Source organism: Carcharodon carcharias, chromosome 10 (assembly GCF_017639515.1).
Source record: "Carcharodon carcharias isolate sCarCar2 chromosome 10, sCarCar2.pri, whole genome shotgun sequence".
Taxonomy (NCBI): Eukaryota; Metazoa; Chordata; class Chondrichthyes; order Lamniformes; family Lamnidae; genus Carcharodon; species Carcharodon carcharias.
The window spans coordinates 65,547,865-65,566,823 of record NC_054476.1 but is presented as its reverse complement, the minus strand read 5'-3'; the positions used below and the strand labels follow the sequence as shown (position 1 = coordinate 65,566,823).

General features: G+C 40.2%; 1 protein-coding gene across 5 annotated transcripts in view; it reads left to right on the top strand.

The window, feature by feature from the left end:
* The window catches only part of LOC121283226 (nucleosome assembly protein 1-like 4), a 95,769-nt gene extending 77,630 nt beyond the window's left edge, over window positions 1-18,139 (top strand). For 4 of the 5 annotated variants that reach the window (XM_041197538.1, XM_041197535.1, XM_041197537.1 and 1 more), the window contains 3 exons: window positions 932-967; window positions 8,371-8,430; window positions 17,150-18,139. In XM_041197538.1, coding sequence (XP_041053472.1) covers window positions 932-967; window positions 8,371-8,430; window positions 17,150-17,188 — 135 coding nt within the window. In that variant the 3' untranslated portion in view covers window positions 17,189-18,139. Of the gene's footprint in view, window positions 1-931; window positions 968-8,370; window positions 8,431-11,740; window positions 11,780-17,149 lie in introns of all 5 variants that reach the window. The other variant, XM_041197539.1, reaches the window with a different exon arrangement.
* The last annotated feature ends 820 nt before the right edge of the window (window positions 18,140-18,959 follow it).

The window sequence follows — 18,959 nt, the reverse complement described above, 5'->3', positions numbered from 1 at the left end:
AGTAGAGAAGTCTTGCTCCAAGTGTACTGTTTGGTGATGAGACCACATCTAGAGTAATGTGTAGAGTTGGTCTCCATATTTAAGGAGGGTTATATTAGCATTGGAGGCAATTCAGAGAAAATTCACTAGCTTTATTCCTGGAATGAAGAGGTCCTCTTATGAGGAAAGGTTGAACAAGTTCGGCCCATACTTGCTGGAGTTTAGAAGAATGAAAGGTGATCTTATTGCACCATTTTAAGGTTCTGATGGACTTTACAGGGTAGATGCTGAGAGGATGTTGCCCCTTGTCAGGATCCAGAGCTAGGGGCCATTAAAAAAAGGTAATCCATTTAAGACTGAGGTGGGAAGGAATTTCTCCTGAGGGTTGTGAATCTTAGGAAGTCTTTACCTTAGACAGCTGTGGAGGCAGAATACTTTAATATTGAATGAGGATAACATGCTTCCCTATCTTCTTGGCCAAAGAATTTGTTAGAGTGTAGGAAAAACTTGTTTTTGATGGGGCAGGAGTATGTCAGAGAATACAAGTCTACTTAAAAAAGAAAAGCAATTAGGCATGATGTAATGACTACAGCATGCTATTGACTTTTCTATCACAGTTATACCACTTCATGCTGTTCTCTTATTTCCCAGCATTTGTTCCTGTGCTTGCCCAAACATACAATTCAAATGCAGGCTTAAAATATCAAATTGTTTGGAAGTAAGTTGCATTTAAATCACCATTATTGCACAGAAAGCAAATTATTTGTGCTGAAATTCCTAATAAGCAGCTTTAGTGCTTGGGAAAATGCAGAGCACATCCCTCTGGTTCTAATTTTGATTTTAGAGGTTGCAAGTGAAGTTCCAAAATTATATATCAGAACGTGCATAACTTTGTTTTCAATTAGACTTACATTAGAATCATGAGAAATTGGCTGAATTTTTTCTTTTCCAGTATGAGGTGGAGGAAGGAGAAGAAGCTGAAGAGGAGGTAAGTGTACAGTAACAACTTTATTTCTTTGGCATGTTGTAGTTGCCATCCACCCTTCAAAGTTACCTTTTCTCTTCAGGAAAATGTTGCATTATTTATTTTGCCATTTGACAGACAACTGATGAAATTATCCAATGTTTTCTTTCCGAATTTCAGGTTGACTAACCATAACAATGCTTTTATTCAAGGTTCTTCATTATTCTGATTTTAAAAAGCAGTTTTCAGCACCAAGCTGATTAACCTTGTCGTCTAGAATAAATATAAAGCTTCTGTGGATATAAATGCTTCTGTCCTCCCCAGAATAAAGTTGATGATATAAATAGGCTTGGCAGTTTGTTCTACCACTTCGTAAACAACTTGTTGGTGTCAGACAAAGAACAAGTTTGCAGTTGATATAATTGTTGCCTGATGTATTGTTTCTTGGCCCCAGTGAAGTTAAGATCTTGGTTAGAGGACTCTTGGAAAATCACAATGATTGGTTAACCCCGTTTTGTAGAATGGAAATGGAGTTTGACAAACCCTATTGCAGCTTTTTGAAGTTGTAACTAACAGGGTAGATAAAGGGAAACCAGTGGATGTAGCATATTTGGGTTTTCAGAAGACATTTGATAATGCAAAATTGGGACTCGGGATTTGGGTAATAGAATAGCATGGATTGAGGATTGGTTAGCAAACAGCAGAAAAAGGTCATTTTTGAGGGTGGCAGAGGGTGACTCGTGGTGTGCAGCAAGGATCAGTGCTTGGGCCTCAGCTACTTACAATTTCTAAAAATGATTTAGATGAGGAATTTGATTGTATATATTCAGGATGATGTAGATGATACTAAGGTGGGAAAGTAAGCTGAGGATGAAAAGTGGCTGTAGGGAGACATAGAGCGCTTAAGTGATTGGGAAAGAAGGTGGCAGATGGAGTATAATGTGGACAATGTGCAATTGATCACTTTGGTAAGAAGAATAGAAAAACAAAATTTGTTTTAACAGGTTGTTCAGATGGATTTGAGATTTTCTTATATACAAATTGCAGAAATTTAACATGCAGATACAATAAGCAATTAGGAAAGCTAATTGTAGTTGGCCTTTTAATGCAGTGTGGTTGGAATATAAAAGTAAGATAGTATTGATGCAGTGATATTGGGCTTTGGTAAGAGCGCACCTGGAGTACTGTTTACAGTTTTGGTCTCTTTACCTAAGGAGGGAGATACTTGCCTTAGTTTACCAGATTTATTCCTAGAGTGAGGATAGAGTGGAATGAGTCTTATATTTTCTGGAGTATAGAAGAATGAGGGGTGATGCCTTTGAAGTATATAAAATTCTTGAGTGTTTGGCAGCATAGCTGCTGAGAGCGAGTTTTCCCTGTTTGGGCGAATACAGAACTTGGGTGGAGGAGGGTCATAGTCTCAGGCACTTCACACTCAGATGAGAAATTTCTTTATGCAGAGGATGGAAAATATTTGAAATTCTCTGCTCTAGAGAGCTGTGGATGTTCAGTTGATGAGTTTGTTCAAGACTGGGATCAATAGGTTTTCAAGTACTAAAGAAATCAAGTTATACGGGGATAGGGCGGGAAGGTTAAATTGTTGTCGGAAGTTCAGCAATTATCTTATTAAATGGCAATGCAGGCTTGTGGGACTGCATGACCCTTTCCTGTTCCTATTTCTTATGTTCTTTAAGATGTTACGGTATTCTGGATAGCCTGACTGAAACAGTACCTTTCCTGCAGGCTGTGCAGTCTTTTCTTTGATTTGGAGCAGGTAAAGTAACAGCTGGGCATGTGGTTGTGCAATAGGGAATGGACCAATAATGCTGGATTTGCATTTATTCTCACGTGCATCTGTGTTGTAAGGATTAGAGCAACAGAACTGGGCATGTGGCTGCACTTAGAAATAGAATGATGGTGCTAGTGCGTAGCTGTAGGGAATGGAAGGATAGCTGTGTGTGCTGGAGTGCTATGGGAGTCTAAGAATATTATAGCTATTTGCATTTTGTACAAAGATTTTGAGTTGGCATTTCAGAATCATGCAGCATGGAAATAGTACCTTTTTTATTCATTCATGGAATAGGGCTTCACTGGCTGGGCCATCATTTATTGCCAATCCCGAGTTGCCCTTGAGAAGGTGGTAGTGAGCTGCCTCCTTAAACCACTGCAGTCCATGTAGTGTAGGTACACCCACAGTGTGGTTAGGAAGGGAGTTTCAGGATTTTGACCCAGTGAAGGAGCGGCGATATATTTCCAAGTCAGGATGGTGAGTGACTTGGAGGGGAACTTCCAGGTGGTGGTGTTCCCACCTATCTGCTGCCCTTGTCCTTCTGGAGTAGCGTTTGTGGGTTTGGAAGGTACTGTCTAAGGAACCTCGGTGAATTCCTGCAACGCATCTTGTAGATGTTACACGCTGCTGCTGCTGTGTGTTGGTGGAGGGAGTGAATGTTTGTGGATGTGGTGCCAATCAGACAGGCTGCTTTGTCCTGGGTGGCATCAAGCTTCTTGGGTGTTGTGGAAGCTATCCCCATCCAGGCAAGTGAGGAGCATTCCATCACTCTTCTAATTTGTGCCTTGTAGATGGTGGACAGGCTTTGGGGAGTCAGGAGGTGAGTTAGTTGTCGCAGGAGTCTTAGCCTCTGACTTGCTCCTGTAGCCACAGTATTTATATGGCTGGCCCAGTTCAGTTTCTGGTCAGTGGTAGCCCCCAAGATGTTGATATTGAGGGATTCAATAATGTTAATGCCATTGAATGTCAAAGGATGATGGTTAGATTCTCTTGTTGGAGATGGTCATTGCCCGGTACTGGTGTGGCGTGAATGTTACTTCCCACGTGTCAGCCCAAACCTGGATATTGCCCAGGTCTTGCTGCATTTGGACATGTACTGCTTCAGTATCTGATGAGTCATAAATGGTGCTGAACATTGCGCAATCACCAACAAACATCCCCACTTCTGACCCTATGATGGAAGGTCATTGATGAAATAGCTGAAGCTGGTTGGGCCGAGGACACTACCCTGAGGAACTCCTGCAGTGATGTCCTGGAGCTGAGATGACTGACCTCAAACAACCACAACCATTTTCTTTTTGTGCTAGGTATGACTCCAACCTGTGGAGAGTTTTCCCCCGACTCCCATTGACTCCAGTTTTGCTAGGCCTCCTTGATGCCACACTCTGTCAAATGCGGCCTTGATGTCAAGGGCAGTCACTCTCACCTCACCTCTGGAGTTCAGTTCTTTGTCCATGTTTGAAACAAGGCTGTAACAAAATCAGGATCTGAGTGGCTCTGGTGGAACCCAAACTGGGTATCAGTGAGCAGGTTACTGCTAAGCAAATGCCATTTGATAACACTGTTGATGTCCCCTACCATTACTTTACTGATGATCGAGAGCAGACTGATGGGGCGGTAATTGGCTGTGTTGGATTTCTCCTGCATTTTGTGTACAGGACATAACTCTGTCATTTTCCACCAGGTAGATGCTAGTGTTGTTGCTGTACTGGAACAGCTTGGCTAGGGTGATGGCAAGTTCTGGAGCACAAGCCTTAGTACTATTGCCGGAATATTGTCAGGGCCCATTGTCGGATGGCCTTTGCACTATCCAACGCTTTCCGCCGCTTCCTGATATCACGTGGAGTGAATCGAATTGACTAAAGACTGGTGTCTATGGTGCTGGGGACCTCTGGAGGAGGCCGAGATGGACCATCCACTCAGCACTTTTGGCTGAAGATTGTAGCAAATGCCTTATTTGTTGCATGGATTTGCTGGGCTCCCCCATCATTGAGGAGGGGGTTATTTGTGAGCCGCCTCCTCCAGTGAGTTGTTTAATTGTCCTCCACCATTCATGGCTGGATGTGGCAGGACTGCAGAGCTTAGATCTAATCCGGTGGTTGTGAGATCACTTAGTTCTATCACTTGCTGCTTATGCTGTTTTGGCATGCAAGTAGTCCTGTGTTATAGCTTAACCTCATTCTTAGGAATGCCTGGTTCTGCTCCTGGCATGCCCTCCTGCACTTTTCATTGAACTGGGTTGATCCCCTGGTTTGATGGCAATGGTAGAGTGGGGGATATGCTGGGCCAGATTGTATTAGAGTACAATTCTGCTGCTGCTGATGGCCCACAATGCCTCATGGTTGCCCAGTCTTGAGTTGCTAGATCTATTTGAAATCTATCCCATTTGGCGCCACACAACATGACGGAGGGTACCTTCCATCCTTGATGTCCACAACAGCTGTGCGGTGGCTACTTCCATCAATACTGTCATGCATCGATGCATCTGTGACAAGCAAGTATGTTTTTCCATCTTGTTGGTTCCCTCACCACCACCCAGTCTAACAGCTATGTCCTTTAGTATTCGGTCAGCTCAGTCAGTAGTGGTGCTACTGAGCTACTCTTGGTGATGGTTGTTGAAGTCCCCCACCCAGAGTACATTCTGTGCCCTTGCCACCGTTGATGCTTCAACATGGAGGAGCACTGATTCATCAGCTGAGGGGGTAAGGGTGGGGGTACATGGTAATCAACAGGAGGTTTCCTTGCCCATGTTTGGCCTGATGCCATGGGACATCAGGGGGTCTGGAGTCAATGTTGAGAACTCCCAGGGCAATTCCCTCCTGACTGTATATCACTGTGCTGCCACCTCTGCTGGGTCTGGTGATGGTGTCTGGGACATTATCTGTAAGATAGGATTCAGTGAGGATGACTATGCCAGGCTGTGAGACAGCTCTCCTAATTTTGGCACTAGCCCCAGATGTTAGTGAGGAGGACTTTGCAGGGTTGCCATTGTCATTTCCGGTGCCTAGGCCTATGCCGGATGGTCCATTTGCTTTTATTCCCTTTTTTGAGGCTTTATAGAGGTTTGATACAACTGAGTGGCTTGCTGGGCCATTTGAGGGTAGAGAGCGGACCACATTGCTACATGTAGGCCAGACCAGGTAAGGATGTTCGTGAACCAGATGGGTTTTTACAACAATCGACAATGGATTCAAGGTCATCATTAGACTTTTGATCCCTGATTTTTATTGAATTCAAGTTCCACTTTCTGCCATGGTGGGATTCGAACCCCAGAGCATTATCTGGGTCTCTGGATTACTAGTCCAGCGACAATACCACTGCACCATTGCCTCCCACTCGGGACCGTATTTTATATTTGCTCTCAAAATGGGTAGGACACTTCTTCACAAATTGGTATATAAAAGAAAATGAGTTTAAAATTAACTAAACAGATTGGGTTATTTGAAAGCCTGATGATTGGAGTGCTCCAGCCAAACAAGCATGTTTGCTCCTTCGGTTAGCCTTAAAGGGCAAATCTGTGCTTGATCTGCTGGCTTTAAAGTTTTTCGTATCTCAGCTGTTTACCGTTTGGTGATATTGAAGAAAGATCCAGTTTTACCAATGTGTGGGCATTTTGAATTACCGAGTTGTGATGAAGAAGAGCCTGTAGTCGTTAACTTGTTTGTGAACAAGCTCAAAATGCATTTTACTTGGAAGTAAGATCCTAACCAAATATTTGTTTGTTTCCTTATCTATATTTTTTTTGCATGACAAACTTAGTAGCTTCCCTGCTTAGTTAATTTTAAACTCATTTTCATTTATATACCAATTTGTGAAGAAGGGTCCTACCCATTTTGTGTGCATATATAAAATACGCTCCCCAGTGGCTCAGCTGATTATGTTGAAAAAAAGCTGACAGACTCGCAATGTTCCAGGTTCATTCATAAATCTATGGTGAGTTAATTTCAGCAGCAGGGGCACTACAGTTGGCCCAAGTGCCTGTAGGCTAGAGAAGGGAATATATTGGGATTGGCAGCAGTGTGGAGTTGAGGCTGTAATCAGATGATCTTATTGAATGGCGGAGCATGTTCGAGGGGCCAAGTAGCCGACTCCTGCTCCTAATTCATATGTATAAGTCATGGTTTCTGTTCCTCCTTGTTGCTTTGTTTCCTGCCTGGATGATCACATTTGAGGACTGAGGAGTGAGCTCAATTATAATGCTCATTGAGGCGACAATGAAATGACAAAGAAAATGAACCCTGGCATAAGTCCACAGGTGTTTGGGGTCGGGGGGAGAAGAGAGTTGTGGCACTGGTGGGCAGCAAAGGAAGAGAACTTTTTAAAAATATGTAATGTCGAACGAAACAGGTTTATAAATAAAAATCAACATTTTGTACAGACTTCCTTAAACCACTTTTCAGTGTAAAGCTTATTCCATGTCAAATTCTATGATAACTTATGAGGGAGTCAAGACCAAGTTTGGCCTTTAAAGTAAATCAGAGAGTGAAATAACTTGGTCAGGACATGAAGATATAATTCCGTCCTCAATTTGAAGTCCTACGTTCTAGCTTCATTTTTGAAAAAACTTTTGTTACTTAATTTAAAAAATACGGCAACTGCAGAAGCTAAGATGAGTTTATCGGAGCAGAGAGGCTTCTGATCAGCACAAGCTAAGAAGCTCGGTGATTGAGAACTGAAACATTACTAGAGGGAGGTAATTATGCTCTGGCAAGTTTATATAGGATGTATTCATGATAAATATGGGTGTAGGAATTGGATCATGGGAGAGGTTGGCTGGGATGAATGGGTATGCCCAAGATTTTTAACATAGGTTGTGGAGGCAGTTTTTCTTAAAAAGAACAGCACAGGTGTAGACTGTCTAGCTGCCCATTGATTTCCCCAATTTAATATTTTTGTGTACAAAAGTCTGTTTATTCCCCATAATGGCCTTGCTCAGTTGTATGCTTCGTGTTACCAGGGACCCTAATGGAATTTTTCACCCTGCTGCTTGGAGAAATGTTAATTTTCCTTTCCACCGGTTGGGGGATCTTGGGGGAATTAAGCCCATATCTTCCCGTCCATGGCAGCATCATGCACTGGTACTAAAGTGCCCCTCAATTGCAATTTCATAATTTTCAAACACCATGCCAGACCAGAAATGAGAACCATTGGTAATGTGCGAGCTACAGAGAAACTTGGCAAACAGTGCACAGTGGTGCCTCATAGAATCTGATTGGTATACAGTGTTCTGTATCCTGTTGTTCAGGAGACTTTCTTCGCATCATATTTGCATTTGTTGAATTGGAAACTATTGTTAGTTGTATCATTTCCATGTCTTAGAGAAGCCAGTGCTGTTTGGTGTTTGGAAAATCTTGCTGCAAATGGTGCATTTTCCTCATGCATTAATTTGGAAAAAGTAACATGAATCTGAATTTTGTAGAGAGCTGCATTATTGACAAATATTCTGTGATCTAGGTGAGAACTCTGATGTAGCTCCTTCAGTCAATCTCAACGATAGTGTCACAGAACAGGGAAATAATCATTGGTTATGGTGGGTCTTAAGTGTTATGATGGAAACTTATGGCCCACTTCAACCTGATTGAATAAGTGGCATCAAATGCCATTTCCACTTTAATAATCTGAAACTTTTTCTCAACAGGATGATGATGATGTTGAGGAGGAGGGAGATGAAGATGATGATGCTGAGATTGATCCTAAAGTGAGTTTCTATTAGATAGTTGAATTTAATTAGCAATCAATTTAGCCTAAATCTTAAACAGCAAGCAACTGTAGGTGCTGGAAATTTGAACCCGAAACAGAAAATGCTGGAAACACTCAGCAAGTCAGTCAGCTGAAAGATGCTGACTTGCCTATTGCCTGTTTCTAGCATTTAATGTTTTGGTTTTAATCTACTTTTCTCCTGTTCTGCTGCATATACCCCTGAATTTCAAACTGTTATTTAAATTTCTGGTACATTGGAGTCATGAATTTGTTTCGCATGAAGCAGCAAGTTAAATTGCTCTTTTTATTTGTTGTTAGTATGTCTACTTTGTAAAACGTATTTAAAATTTTGTTTTCAGAGCTGCCATTTAGCACATTGATAGGGTTCACTTTCTTATTCTCATGTTACATTGTTGCTTTAGATAGCTGGATCCAATCTAAAGCTTTGTCATTTTCATTCTAGTCCTTTTTACAACTTGTGTATGGTTCCAGGTTCATTAGTGAAATGTAATAACTTCCTCAAGATTTGGCAAGCAGACAATGCCAGAAGGAACCTATCTGAAAAGCAACATACAGGTTTAGTTAATTGCTTCCTGATTTTAGATACTACCAGCTTGCATAAAATGCAATTGAAGCTGCATCTTTTTCTGAATCTGTATGTAATAAATGGATTTGATCTAAGTCTAACTATAGAAGTACAGCATGTTGATCTTATTTACCTGGGAAGCTTTATGTATAACTAAAGTCAAAACCAGTTACTGGCCATCACTCCAAGGTAGAAAGACGCCAGTCATCAACTAAGAGTTGAGCAATAATTTTTAGGCATTGTTTTGTTTCTTCTTGGGTTTGTGGGTGAGACTGGAAAGGCAGTCTTAATTGTCCATTCCCTAATTTCTCTGAGGACATTAAGAGTCAACCATAGTGTTTGGCTGGAGTCACATTTAAGCCAGTTTAGGTAGGAGGCATTCATCAATAATGAGGCTTTTAGATTTTAAAAGAACAGCAGTTTCTCAGGGTTTTTTTCTGGGCTATCTCCAGATTTATTGCATTCAGTTTCACAACTTGCAATGGTGGGATTTGATTTCAAGATCTCTGGGTTCTTGGTCAAGTCCCATAACCGCTAGGCTGCCGTATCTTAGTATAGAGTATATCGTTCAGTTTGTGTAAACTGATATGTGCTGAGCAAAAGTGCACTTTTGGAAGTAGAATTAAAGGCATTGATGTAGAATTTTAAACTTTTAGTGGTTTAAGGAGGAAAACATTACCTTTTAGAAATTGGGGGAGCATAAAGTTACCTCATTATTTTGAGATTCCAAAGTTAGTAACCAGCTTTCAGATTTGTTTTGGAATCTAATTTAAATTATGCTGCTCTTGTCTCACTTCTAGGTATTTTTTCTCTTTATCTTGATTCCACTAACATAAACTATTAATTCATCTAATCTTTAATGTTCCTTGTTGTAGCTGCTAACCATTTTTACTCATTACATTGAAATGTAACAAAGCATGCTCCAGATGAGTTGACTAGATGAAAATTTCCCTGTTGCTTGCAGTTGCTAATGTAAAGAAGCAATTAAAATGATGTTTGTACCATGAGCAATTCATAACTGAATTTTGATGCTTTCTGAAGTGGTTCAGGTTTTAAACCCTCAGAGGTACAATTCCTTTGCAGTTGCTTCAATCTTCCCTAAGCCACATATCCAAATGGAGATTTTTTTTGTGGTCTTTTACATGGGACTCATTTGATTTCCTCTAAATTTAAAGGCAATTTAAGCAAGGTAAATTTTTATTATAGTATTGCATCAGATTTTGGTGGGAGCAGATTCAATCCATTGTATTCACTAACCTTAAAAGCTGGCAGGTGCTTTCTTGCCACAAGGAATGAACAGGGCAGGGTCTCTTTATAGTGCTTGTCACTTTTTAGGAGCAGATCATGTTAGAAGCAAGGAATATCATCAATAATAGGATCGTAACCATATAGTTTCTCTATTGCATTTTCTTCATATCTTGTCTGTAATTCTGATTTGTAGCTTAACAAATTTCTCAATATACACAAGTTAGCTGATGCTGCAGATACCTTGAACTAGAGCTGTAACTAATTTTGAATAAAGTGAAGAAGCAGTGGAATAAGAAATCCCAGGGTGACGTTCCTGCAGTTATCTGCAATTATAATTTTTAAAGATTTTAAGCTCCTCCTTGATGTCAGTATTAAACAGTTTTTTCTTCCAAGTCTTTGTATAATAGTGCCTTTTACATTTAGCCTCATTTCCATCTACCTGTCACAATCAGTAAATGGTTTTATAACCTTTAGTCTTATAACACAAGATCTACATTTAAACTACAGTTCAGTTACATAACCAGAGTTCTATTTTGAAGCCATGGCCATGTTAACATCTGATGGAAATGAATGACCTGCCAATATGGTCTCTCAGCTGTCTAAAATACACTATATGATTGTCAATGCAATTATAGAGTTGTCCCTTCCTGAAACATGCTGCACCCGGTATTGTTATGCGGCCATTTCTCCTAAAACTAACTTTGCTGATGGCATCTGGAGTTGGAGTTCTTCCCTAAAACACTGTACTGATAGCAGTTGTTCTTTGAGCACATTGTTTATACAGAAATAGGATCTATAGTCTGCTGTTAATTAAAAGTAACAATTTGAATTACCCTTAATTTGTTTGAGCACTTAATTTGCATTTTAGTGCTATTTAAATGAGATTCATTTTTTAACAAAGAAGTGATGTTGCAGCATCTCAGTACACTGAAGCACTCACCATGCAATTTAGAAAGTAGCATGTGCAAAACAGCAATGTAAACTTAAATTATATCTGGCATGGTGCAAGTATAGCTCCTCGTAAAATGGTGGTTCTCCGGAAATCACCTTGCTATTTTATTATCTGTTATGGCATTGGAAACTGTCTTTCATCTTGGTATATTTACTGGCTAAAGAAATTACAAATATTTTCTTAGAGATTAGGTTAAAAGAGGTCATTATGGGTGCTGCCATTACAATTCACTAATTGTAAGTTAATATGGACGTGTTACAATATAGTATTGCACATTACAATTAATAGGTTTTTTATATACCAAGAAAAAATAATTTGCATAGCCCTAGTAATCAACTGTTAGTATCTAATCTGACCAGGCCTCAGTTATCACTGTTACTGTTCCCATACTTCTAAATTTCTGTGATATTCATGGTCAGTACCTGACAGACTTGGATACATTTTAGAGTTTGCCTAGCCCTGATTATTCAATTTCAGTGACATTAATATTGCCTATTTTGTTCTGAATTTTCCCCTGCTTAGGTATAATTCATATCTCAGTAAAACAAATTTCGTTTCTAGGTAAGGGAATTTTCTGCCTTATTTCTATGGTCACCCTTTGCTTAACATTGCTTTTAATCTTTAGTTACTATTGAACTCACTTTTAAAAGCTGAACCAATTTGATTTTATTTTAAATTTTACTTATAATTCAATTCTTTAATTTAGACTTATTTACCTCTTACTCTATTGTATATTTGTAGCTTCATATTCCAGTCTATTCAATACAGTTCTACATAATGCTTTGTAAAACTTTCATACTAAAGGCTTAATCCTATCTAATCAGTTTAAAAAAAATATTTTTTAAGTTAAATCTAATCAATATAATGCAAGCCATTTAATATATAAAGAATTAATGTTGATGTGAAAGGCATTCCAATTTGTTTTCATTTTCTTGATGAAAGGCCTTTCTGAAATAAAATTTTTTTAAAAATCAAATTGGTTGAGTAGACCTGAGGTGAAAACAGTCACGGAAGGAGATGTCTTTTCTCAACTCAGTGGCATTGGTTTTAATCTTTACTGAATTTCTTTGCCTTTCTTTTTAATGCCATTGAAAGGTTCTGGTTTAGTAGTATACTGAAACAGCTTGGCAAGAGTTTTTATCCTGGTGCACTGGTTTTCAGCACTATAGATTATGTTGGAGCCAGTAGGCTTTGCAGTACCTGGCATGCACTGCCATTTATTTGATGTCACGATGTTAGAACCAAATTGGCTGGACACTGGTGTCTTTAGAGACTCCAGAAAGATAGAGTGCCCATTTGACACTTTTGGCTCAGGACACATAAATATTTTAGCCTTATCTCTTACAGTCATGCCCAAGTAACTGTCAAGTTGTGAATGAGGATAATCATGTAGATTTAGCTTGCCAAAGCTAAAAATGTGGTCGTGTTACTAGGTTGAGGAGTTGGTCTCCTGGATTGATGCTGATGGTCCATCGTGCCTTAACTGTCCAGTTTTTGGGCTGCTACATCTGCCCCATTTAGTACATGATGATGGCAAAGATTGTGGCACTCAGATATGGAAATCTGATAGATTGATGAGGAGGATGTTGAGTAGGATATTTCTTTGCGTTGACTCTTTGTCACCTGACTGGCTCAGTGTGTCAGCAAGGTTCAGGGCCTGACCATTGGTACTACCAAATAACCTTTATGGACATTGAAATCCTCTACCTAGAGATTGTTGTGCTTTTGATGCCCTCGTCCATATTTATTGTGTCAGAATAATGATTCAGCAGTTCAGGATGCTGTCAATAGTAACGACAGGAGTTTCCTTGACCTTTGACCTTAGACTTCATCGGGTCTGAAGTCCAAAGACCACTGTCAACTGAGAATATGCCACTCTGACCCCATTTCTGGTTGACCATATGTTCCTGATGGGACAGGGCATAGATAGAGATGGCAGAGGATGTTTGGGATGTTGTTTGGTAAATATGAGTTGGTTGTGGGATGGCTCACCCAATTTGACCACTAGCCCCAGACACTAGCAAGGAGGACTTTGTACTTTTTTTCACACTTGATGTTGCAATTATTATCATCTGATAATTCTCCTCTGATTCTGTTCTATAATGTTCTGATTGTGGCCTCAACCCTACTTTCCCGTCTACCCTCTGAACTGTACAAAACTTGTTCTGATCAACCATCACTCATTTCTCACAATGAAAACCAGCTTTGCTAGATATGACCATTTTCATGAACAAGTGACCAATTAGGTGTCTTTTCATGTCTAAATGCAAACTTTATGGAAATTGTCTAAATAGACCTCCCTTAAATGGGCCCTTAATCAATATAGGCAGTTGATCTACAATTCAAAAATCTTTAAACATGCGATTTGTAGTTTATCATCTGGGAAACATCATTATAAGTAGCATTAGTTCTGGCCAGCAGCTGATGAATTGTAGAATGAGAGAGTATGATTAACCCTCACGTCAGTAAACAGCCCATAGACATATTGGCTTCTCTTAAATCAAATTCTACCAACGGTGTCTCTATCAGCCATTCATCACCAAACCTAGCAGTACAACATCAAATATTATCTGACCTTGCTTCCCACTGCCAAAAGCATCCAGTACAGAAGGGCGATCTTGAATTGGAAAGGTAATCCCATGTACTTATTTCCACTACCAACCAACCTCTTGAAACCCTTCCTCTACCCAATCCATCCTTACCTCCCAACAGCAAATGTGAGTTTGTGGACATTTTGCCATTAAGCTCGAAACAATTTGTTCACTGGCTTTTTCATCATTCCTCTTACCCACCAAGCAAAACCTCCTTCCAGGCTTCACCTGCCCTAGTTCTTAATCAGCATCTTTCACACAAACCTCATGCCATCATCACATTCATCTTGTTCATTACATCCACCTCCTGCACCCTTGATCCCATTCCGACCTAAACCGTTTACCACCCAACTTCCCTTCTTGCCCTCATGCTCACTGACATTGTGCTTCCTCTCCTCGGGTACTGCTGCTTTTCTTTCAAAGTTGCCACTACACTCAAAAAAATTACCATCTCATTTCCAACCTTCCTTTCTTATGAACGTATTGTTTCCGGAATCTGTTCCATCTTTCCCGCAAGTCCTATGTTCAAATGTTTCCATATGCTTTTTATCTCTGCAACAAGACCAAAAATCAAATGTCACAAATGACATCTCTATGATTATGACTGTTATCTTTTCTTCATTGAAACCTTTGCACCCTTATAATGTGAACAGACCATTCTCCAATATCAATCCTTCAGCTCAAGGTGTCTACCCTTGTTTGGTTCCACTCTACCCATCCAATCATAACCAGAACATCTCCACTGGTTTCCCTTCCCACTCTACACTCTTGTTTCTGGAGTTCCCCATGAATCTGTTCCTGGCCCCCTCTTCTTCCTCATCCACATGCAACATCATTTGCAGACATGGGATCAGCTAGAAAACACATGTTGAAAACACGCATTTCTATCACTCCCATCGCTTCTTTTAATCACTGCATTGTCAGACTATTTATGAGCGCACGAAACAACATCCTGAATAAGCTCACTAACACAAAATAGGGAGCAAGCTCGAAAACATTGCAAACCAGTGCACTTGCTCTTTGCTATTCCACTGCCGAATACGCCTGCCCTGCTTGGGAAAGATCTACTCGTGCTAAGAAGATGGATGCCGTTCTGAATGCAAGCTGCCGACTTATCACAGGTTGTTTAAAACCAACAAACACCAACAGCCTATATATCCTGGCGTGTATCGCTCCCCCTGATCTAAGAAGAACGGTTGCCAGCAAGAAAGGGCGACTCTGTCAAACATCAGATGAAAGGCACCCTCTACATGGTCATACACCTACACCCAGTCGCCTAAAGTCAAGGAAGAGCTTCATGAACAGTGTTGTTCCATTACAATCAACCCCATCTGAAGCCCGCATCGCCTTGTGGAAAGACCGGCTCGCCAGTCTCAAACAACCCCCAGCGATGGAAATTCTACTGGATGAAAGCCTTCCCCCAGGAGCTAATTGCAACTGGGCAACCTGGAAGTGCCTTAACTTAGGACTGGTGTAGGTCGTTCAAAGGTGTCAAAAGCAAATGGGGATATACAACCAGCCCGACAACTTGTGAATGTGGAACTGAGCCAGACTATGCAACATCTCCTGCAATGCCTATCGCTAGAGGAACCCTGCAGTGTTGCAGATCTTGCTGAATTCAACAACAAGGTGCAAAAATGTGTCCAGTTCTGGCTGGGCCATGTATAGACTGTCTGTGGACACAATAAGAAGATGACTATTTATTTAACATTGAATATTGAATGAGCCACAATTTATTTTTCTCCCCAGTTGCATTTACCACTGTTCCGTTCCCACCTCAGGCTGAACCATTCAAATCCTCTGCACCTTATCCAGTTCCAGATCATCATCATCAGAAGTTAGTCTAATTCCAATTTAATAACATCTAATTCCATCTTCAGCCCTATCTTGGCTCATTTGCTGCTGCAATCCTGAACCATATCTTTGTCACCTGCAGACTTGGCTATTCCAATACAATTCTGGCTGGCCTATCTTCCACCTACCATAAATGTAAGTCATCCAAAACTCTGCTATCCTATCATATCCCATAAAAATCCCACTTGTCTGTCACTCGCGTCGTTGCTGACCCACACCAACTCCAATCCCTCAATATTCAATTTAAAAATTCATGTCCTCAGATTAAATTCCTCCATAGCCTTGTCCCTCACCCACCTTCCCTAACTTCTAATCTCTCCATTCCTTGGACCCTGACTGTTGTCCAGTCTCTTTCTCCCCCCCACCACCACCATTAGTGGGTGTTGTCTTGAAGCCCCTTGAACTGTAGAATTCCCTGTCTAAGGTGCCCTCTGCTTTCCCGCCTCCCCCTTTTTTCCTCCTGTAAGACCAATCTGAAAACCCACAATTTTGGTCACCCTTTCCCAAATCTCCTTTGACTTAGCATCCAATATCCACCTATTGTAAGATGTCTTATGGTGTTTTACTACAAAGGAACAATATAAATAAAATTTGTTGTACATAAAGTGCCCCTTTTATGTTCAGTGAAACTTTGTTGTTTATATTTCTGCAACAAAGAGGACAGTACTTTTGGTTGCTGCGATTTGGTTTCCCAAGTAGGTCCTTCCTCCTTAATTTGGTGCAGTTCCTACTGTATGTGAGGTAATGATTATTTACCTCAGAGTTTTCATTCTTTAATTAATGGCAGTGCTCAAAGGTGTACTTTCTAAACACCACTTCAGATTCTGGTGGGCTCATCATTCTCTTCAAGTTGAGTTTGAAAAAACTAATCTTGGAATAATGTAGGTTGAAAAGAACTGAGCTATTGAGCAGACCCTGGATCTTAATATAGAATTTGAGCTTGAGCAGGGGAGTTTTTAAGATGAGGTCAAACACTGTGAATGAGTCAATATTAGACACATTCCTCCAGTGCGTGAGGGCGCCATCAATCTAAGACTTGCGAAGACCCTACAGAATGGCATGTTTTTCCAAAGCTAATATTTCTGTAAGGAAATGAAAAATAAACTTGAGCCAAGTTACATTTCTCCTCCAAAAAACTAAATTGTAGGAAATATTCCATTCATTAGTAAGTAAATTTTTGAACTTCAAATATAAGTTCAGCTTTTTGCAGTGCTGGACTGTTTTACAACAGGGTGGATTGTTAAAAGCTCCAAGGATTGTACCTCTTTTCTCTCCCTCTCCTCTCCATTTGGCCTACTAACATGCATCAGTACTATAACCCAAATGACTGGTATGCCCCTGATGCTTCTACTAATTTTTCCTCAATTCCTCCTTCGGTGGGATTCTTACTATCCAGTCACTATGGGTAAGGTGCGTGCTGGAGCTGCAGATAATCTCCATGCAGAGAAGAAGCTTTCACTGATCAGGTATTTTCTCTCTCTTGCAGAAAGAATCCAACCAGCCGGCTGAATGCAAGCAGCAATAGGAGCGTGGTAACAAGGAAACACCACTGCCTAGAGACTGATGCCATGTGATGAAGTGTATCTAAAATACTCTTGTGCAGTTGAGGTGATCCCTCCCTACTGCAGCACAATCTTATTAAGCTAAACACTATGTTTTAAAATGCATGGGTTGCTCTTTAACTTCAGATTTCTTTTTCCTACTTTTGGCTTACTTTTACAGTGGAAAAATTACAAAATTCTCTACTTCAAAAATACAGAAGGGTTTGAGACTGTAAGGTAAAGCAAGCACGCACTCTGCAGCCTAAACAAACACTGGTATTTTGAAATGTAGTGAGTGTTACACGCTTGTGACTTGCAAATAGGGGCAGCATTGCTCAGTGAGTCAGTGGTGATTTTCATGGACTTCTGAGGTGCATCTTTCCTGTGCTGCCCAATGTTTGTGAGCAGCCATTTAGTTAATAGTTAAGCATTTCCTTTGCTATTAATATTTATATTTAAATGCTTTTCAGAAGCTTAATTTTCTACCCTATCTGACTGCGCTGTGGTCACCATTACTGTTTTAATCAAAAATAGTAATGGTTAACAAAAATATATATATACAGGGAGGCTGCTCTGAAATCTTACTGTCACAGACTTATTTATTACCGTTATACAGAACTTACCAACCAGCACGTGAAAAAAATCCTATTACCTGGGCACATTAGCTCCAGTTGCAGTCACTTCATCTCCAGAAAAGATGCGCATTAAGATGTTGTGGGAGTCATTACCAGTTTTCCTGTGGAAGTAAAATCTTTAACACAGATCTTTTTTTATTTTTATTAATTTGAGTGTCCAGCACAAAGCACTGTGTCCAGGCATAGAGTGCTCCAGCCTTACCTTGTTCTACACAGTTGTAATGTACCTTAATATGCTGTTTTCAATTTGTACAGAATAGCCAGAGTATTCTAATAAAGTTGTGCAACATTATAAAAGTATTTTTTGTTTTGATCAGTAATCTTTTGTCATCATGTTCATTGTTAAAAAGTAACTGTTCAGGTTAGCATTTGGATTGCATATTGGACAATCTTTTTGTAGATTGTAAAAATGAGGCACTTCATTATTAAAATGTTAATATAAAAATGGAAAATTTCCTTGAGACTCTGAGCTTGCTCAGATGGTGAGGTAGCTACCTACTTGACCACACCCTGACAAAACAGTCTGTTGCAGAGGTTTCTGTCAGAGAATTGATCACTGTGGCTGCCACAAGGTACTTGTAAGATACTGTCTTGTCTCCACAGCGAGAATATCTTCCATTTTATGGTGGCCATGTTGAGTAAAACAGATTCAGGACTGGGCTTCCATGCATTTCTGAGGCCATCAACAGTATCTAATTGTGTAACACTACAATCTCAAGCTTAATAACCAGCACATGGCTTACTCATTGATCATCATCAAGTCAGGAAACGAAACTAGTTTGATGTGGAATGTAGAAAGCTGTGCCAGGAACAACACCAGGCATACTTTAGGATGAGGGACAAACCTAGTGGAGCAACTATGCAGAAATGCTTTATGCCAAAGCTAAAAACAGCCAGTTGTAGAGCTAATCCATCTCACAACCAAGGGATCAGAGCCAAATTTTGTACACCTACATATAGTGTTGGGCAGCCAGGCAACTAAACTAGAGGAGGAGGCTTCATAAACTTTCCAGTCAACCATGTTGGAGCTGTGTCCATGCCCAAATGTGAAGCTGGTATCTACATGCTAATTGGACAGATTATCCAGCTATATTTTTATCTGTAAAACATGATGCCATTT